At 36.3% G+C, this 6,418-nt stretch overlaps 1 protein-coding gene across 1 annotated transcript; it reads left to right on the top strand.

Annotated features, from left to right (window-relative positions):
- The first annotated feature begins 3,174 nt into the window (after positions 1 to 3,174).
- LOC101440967 (olfactory receptor 5A2-like) lies at positions 3,175 to 4,089 on the top strand. The gene has a single exon (XM_012523443.2). The coding sequence runs from the start codon at positions 3,175 to 3,177 to the stop codon at positions 4,087 to 4,089; it is 915 nt and encodes a 304-aa protein (XP_012378897.1).
- Positions 4,090 to 6,418: the final 2,329 nt, after the last annotated feature.

Raw genomic sequence — 6,418 nt, 5'->3', positions numbered from 1 at the left:
TCACTTCATCTTCCATTTCCTTCTGCTTCTCCATGAAAGCTGCCTCAGGATTCCCATGGTCACAGGCTCCCTCTTCCTACTGCAGCTTCTCCAGCTCTGCTCTGCCACAGGACTTCCTTTTTCCTTCTCACTATATATATTTTGTCATAGTATCTGTGAACATCTCTAGTAATTTGGACTCTGCAGCTATTAAGTTATGGTTAGATATTCTCTGTAAGATGTATTAATAAAAAGGGTTATATATTTGGATGATACAGAAATAAGAACATAATCTGCTTGAATCAGTTTACTTCTATTTCTTTTCAATAATCCTATCTTTTATTTTATTTCTTATTTTAGTGCATTGGTTAGGACAAATGTGAATGATAATAATGAGCATCCTTTATTTGTTCCTGATATTAATGGGCACCATTTTAGTAGATAATGTAATTGTATTAAGAAAAATGTTATATAAATGTTATATGAAATGAACAAGTTTTCACAAATCACAAAAGCAGCAGGTCATAAATACAGGTGTAGATTTCCACAAATTCAAAAAATATCTTGAACTTTAATTTCCTCTGTTGAGATCAACTATACACTAGTTATTTCTGGGTATACTTAATAACTCCAAGGTTTTTCAGCCATTCAAGTACACTTCAAACCCAATCTGGATTTTCCATATACCTCTTTGAAAACACAGAGGCATTTTATGATGAGTTCCTCTCAAAGTAACTTGTTTCAGAAGGGGAGAGGAGAGGGACAGGACATATGGCCCATCGATACCCTCAAATGCCTTCACTCAATACCTAATATCATCAATCCTGTTTATTCACTCTTGGACCAGTAGCCATGAACTTCTCTGTATCTTGTCTGCTCTGCTCACCCTGGACATCCTGTTGTTCGCTGGTGGATCCTTGAATTCCTTAAAGTCAAGTTTCTTCTGAATATGGAGGCTTTTTCTCAACCCAATACCTCTTCATCCCCTAGGGGAATATACTTGTGTTGATTGTTCTTCTGTAATGTCTTCAGAAACTGTGGGATACATGGGCACTTCACCATGTTGTCTATGTCCAGTTGCCTCCATACATCCCTCTATTATTCTCCTGATCTTTTGCAGAAGGCAGATCTGGTGACCCACATCCCTACTATCAAGGGGGTTATGAACCACAGTGACATTTACAGGACCACAGGTTCCCAAAGAGGTGTGCTGTCTATAAATCTAGGCCATTTTCAGGGCAGTTCATAGATTTTTCTGATCTCAAGAAGACTTGAAAAGCATAAGTGTGATGCTCTTGATTAACCCTAAATTGACTTCTGCTTCCCACCAGATTGTCCTGGATGTAGCAAGAGGAAGGTCTCAATTAAACTTGACTCCTTCATACTTTAATAATTATACATATATATATACACATATACATAATTCTATATAATTATAGAATTATAGTTTTGAGAAATAATTGAAGAATGTGATGCTTATTTCTTCTAGTCTCCTTTAATGTCCCTCCTCCAAAGCTCTGGACAAAGAGGAGGAAGAAAGTCTCAGAGCAACATAAAAATGCCCATGGATATAAGTCTTTTAATAAACATTATCACCTTATTACATGGTATGATATTAATGAATGTTTAGAGCAGTGTGACTATGAATGTGCAGGAACTTCTGCAGCAGGAAATCTTACAGAAAACTCACTGTGATGGAATAATGTAACCAAATTACTAGTATATGAGAGGAAAGTTCCTAAAGGGCATGCTTTCAATTTCATTCATTTATTTATTCACTATTGATTTGCATACTATGTACTAGGCCTGCAAATCACTCTGTATAAATAAAGAATAAAGGATATCCCTGCTCATAAAGAAAAATCATATATGTAAACAAATAAATATTCCCAAGTTCTCTGGGTCCTATGATTTAATTGTTTATAAAATGATGAAAAAATGGTCATGGAGAATCAGACTAGAAAAAAGAGAAGGCACCAGTAAGTTCATAAGAGGAAAGGGGAATTAAAAGAAATAACATCATAAATAAAGACAGGGAATCATTAGACTATGCTATGCATATTTCAATATGACTCTCAAATAGGGGGCAAGATTCAAACCATATAGTGCTTCTGTGCAGTTTCAATGGATGTGAAATGTCTCCTTAAGTAATAAAGCCCCCAAAAAGAGCTTTAACAGGCAATACTACAAGTAACTCAGCTACTGAGAGAAAAAGGAGTGACTACTACATGTAGAATTGGCTGGAAGGAAGCAGTAGGAAAGTGTGGGGGCCTCTTAAAAACCTATATTATGGGTGCAGGTAGGGGATTATCAATATTAAGCAGAGATGACAGTGATAGGATAGGTGGAATGGGTAGAACCCAATTGATTCTCTAGTCATTGAATGGGATGGCCAGAAACGAGGAGTTACACAGAAAACCAGGAGCCATTTTGACAATCATGTATAGGAGGAAAAATATTTTAAGAGAAATTAAAATATATATATATATGTTTTATGCATTCTGATATATCCTAGATTAAATATATAAAAGGCAATGTGCAATATATGCCTAGAAGGTAATCATTTTAGAGTCAATACACTCATTTAAAAGTAGGCATTTTAATTTGATTTATATATATACAGTCGGTTGAGAAAGATTCCTCAAGAATAGCTTTCTTTAGGGAAACAGAGGAAATACCTGCCACCAGTTATAGAGACTTGGATAGAGAGTGATAACTAGGAGGGAAAAAAAGGGGTCTTATGTAAACTATGTGAAATTAGCATGTTTAAAAGGAACTGCTTTTTTTAATCCATATCTCTTTTTTTTGTAAAACATAAATAAATGAATTAATATTTAAACAGTAGGAAGAGCTAAAATGTTTCAATAAACAGAAGAGTAATACAGGGACTGCTTCTCACCAAAGATATCCAAAATTTAAGAGGAAGAAGATTATGCAGTTCTCTTTTTGTTTTCTCTCTTCCTTTCACTCAGGACAGAAGAATTGGAGCCAATGCAAACTGAGTCATCAAAATAATCACATGATTCACTGACATATCATAATTAAACGAGTAAACAAGTATAATTTTTCCACTGAGAGAAGTTGCCCCTTTATAGATAAAACTTGCCTGCATAGTCATGGTCCAAGGTAGTTTCCTATTTCTGTTTCCTTACTTATTATAAGCATAGCCTAATAAAATTCCAAGGGGAATGAAAAATGTCTAATCAGACAAGAGTGACACAATTCATCCTCAGGGGTTTTTCAGATACCCAGGAATTAAAATTTGTAGTCATCTTATTTTTCTTGTTTGACTACTTGTTTTGCCTCCTGGGAAACGTTTCCATCATCATAGCTGTGATCAGAGAAAGCCGTCTCCACTCCCCCATGTATTTCTTCCTGAAGAACTTGTCTTTTCTGGACATGTGCTATACCTCTGTCACCATCCCCAAGGCCCTGGTGACCTCCCTTTTGGGCTCTGGGGTCATTTCCTACCTGGAGTGTGTAGCTCAGCTCTATATGGTTATTACACTTGGCTCTACTGAATGCTTCCTGCTCACAGCCATGGCCTATGACCGGTGCTTGGCCATTTATAGGCCCTTGCTCTACTCCTCCCTGATGAGTCACAAACTTTGTTCTGAACTAGTAATCATGGCTTGGGTCGCTGGGGCCATGTACTCAGCTTTCCACACAGTCAATACCTTCTCCCTCTCCTTCTGTGGGCCCAATGTTGTTGACCATTTCTTCTGTGACATGCCTCCCATCATGAGACTTTCCTGCACTGATTTCCACATCAATGAGGAAGTGGGCTTTGCTATTAGCAGCTGCGTCGTAATGAGCTCCTTTGCCCTCACTATTGTATCCTACGCCTGCATCATCTCCACAATTGCTCGGATCTCCTCTGTGGACGGCAGGTGGAAAGCCTTCTCCACCTGTTCCTCTCACCTCACTACAGTTATTTTGTTCTATGGAACTGGAAGTTTTGCATACTTGAGATCTGCCTCCCAATACTCCCCAAATCAGGGTCGCCTGGCCTCCATTTTTTACACCATTGTCACACCTACCTTGAACCCCGTTATCTATTGTCTGAGGAACAAAGACATGAAAAGTGCTCTCCGGAAGCTGTATTGTTGAAGAAAATATTAAGTATTAGAGACTGGATTCTTCATAAACTCAATTCTGTTGTTGGATTGAGCCTCACTTCATCACTCATCATCCTCTGTCCTCTGATACTTTACACTGGTGACCAGGCCCATTGCAGGATGTCTCCCCATGGTGCTGCATTGCTGCTTCTCATACCTTTCTAAACAATTCTTCCCGCTAGTCCTGAATCAGCACCTCTCACTTAGCAACATGTAAATATTGATATTTCTTTATGTTATACCATAACAGCATGCTTTTGTAAAAAAAATCCTTCTTTTATTTAGTGTGTCTGGGAGAAGTCATATCAATTATTAGCTTTAATTATTACTATCAAATCTTTATTGTCATTCTCATGTAATGACTCCCAGTCTTGTATTTCCAACTTTTTCTTCACCATGTTTATGCAAATATGCAATAAGCACTTCATTTTTCACACATCAAAAATGTACTCATAACTTCCCCTTAACCACTACACTGCCTTGTTCCTACTTCATTTGTTCAGGTAGTACCACTGATTGTTTAATTTACCAGGCTAAAGTATTTTTACATTTTTCATTTCAATTTTGTTCTTTATTTTTCTAAATATAATTGGTCTGTACATTCTCTTTTTCTTCCAAAATTTAACAGTGATCTCATACATGAAACCTTTTCTCAGTGCAGGATTCGTTTTCTCTTTTCTGGAATCAACTATGATGATTTACTTCAGTGATTTTCAAGAATAATTTTTTTCCCATGAAAGTAGTACTTTTTATCCAAACAGTTAATATATTCTCCTTCCAATTAGGATCAATCAGAGTGGGCATTAATGTGGCAGAATGGTCTTAGTGCGAGCGAAATATCTCTTCCTCCCACACCACCATGTTTTCTGATGATTAAATACTTCAGAATCCCAGGTGAATAATTAAAACACTATTCTGGTTCATCTTCCAGCTAGTCCTCTTCAAATCTTTGTCAACAAAGGTGCAGGTTATCCTTCTAAAATGTGGATCAACACATTCCCTGAAAGAAATGAAGTCCTTCAATCACTTCTGCCACTTCTGTGATGTAAAAACCATTCTTGTGACATGATTTGTATTGTCTTTCATCATACAAAACTCATTTGCATTTATCCTCATCTTCATCCATACTCTCAGCCCATTACATCTCAAGACATGCAGGACTGTTTCTTCATTTTCCAACTTCACAGTAAGTACTACTCATCATTATTTTCTGTAGAATTTCTGTAGAATTAATTTCTGTAGAATTCAATGCCATTTGCTCTGTGCCATGCCAATTATTTTCTATGATAATTAGCAGATCATTACTCAGATATACGGTTCTTTAAATGTTCTCCAAAATGTGACAATCTTTGCTGCTTTTTATTGTTCATTTTATATTAGTGCCTTCCAGTAGACCACAATAATCCCAGAGCTAGATATCATGCTTCAGCTTCATTCATTGTATCAATAAAATTTATTTCATAAAGGAAAAACACACAAAAAAGAAGAGATGGCTAAAATTGAAGATATAACTGCATACCTAGAGAAATTAGGAAAAGAAAAGAAAACCTATCCCAAATCAAACCAAAGGAAAGTCTTTAAACTAATCATAGGAATATCTTTAAATAGAAGAATGCAATTGGAGGACTCTCACTTTCTGAACTTAAAGCATATTACTTAGCCACAGTGGTATAAACAGCATGGTACTGGCATAAAGTCAGATTGATGGATGAATAGAACTAAATTGAAAATACAAAAATAGACCTTCACATCTAAGTTCAAGTGATTTATGACAAGGAATCCAAGTCATCCCAACTGGTCAAAACAGTCTTTTCAACAAATGTTGTTTGAATAACTGAATAGGCATATCCAAATAAAGAAAGAGAACTTCCGTCTCACACTTTATACAAATATTAACTCAAAATAGATCTAAAACATAAATATAAAAGTGGCAACCATAAGATGCCTAGAGGAAAATGTAGGAAAACATCTTCAAATCATGTAGTAGGCAGTGTTTTTTTAAACCTTACACCCAAAGAATGAGCAACAAAACCAAAAAATTGATAAATGAGACCTCTACAATATTAAACTCTTTTGCACCTCAAGGGACATTGTCAAAAGGGTAAAAAGGCAGCTGAGTCAATGGGAGAAAATATTCAGCAATCACATATCTAATAAAAGTTTAATATTCATGAAATATAAGGAGATACTACAACTCAGCAATAAGACAAACTACCTGATTAAAAAAATGGGCATGGGAAGCAAATGCAGCTCAATTGATTGGGCTCCCATCTACCATATGGGAAGCCCTGAGTTCACATCCCAGGGTCTCCTTGTAAAGG

Source organism: Dasypus novemcinctus, chromosome 17 (genome assembly GCF_030445035.2).
Source record: "Dasypus novemcinctus isolate mDasNov1 chromosome 17, mDasNov1.1.hap2, whole genome shotgun sequence".
NCBI classification, from domain to species: domain Eukaryota; kingdom Metazoa; phylum Chordata; class Mammalia; order Cingulata; family Dasypodidae; genus Dasypus; species Dasypus novemcinctus.
Note: the sequence above shows the minus strand (reverse complement) of the source record. Positions and strands in the feature narration are given on the sequence as shown.

Bases quoted from the DNA above. Each gene is read 5' to 3' on its own strand.
- LOC101440967 (XM_012523443.2), top strand. From the start codon at position 3,175: ATGTCTAATCAGACAAGAGTGACACAATTCATCCTCAGGGGTTTTTCA.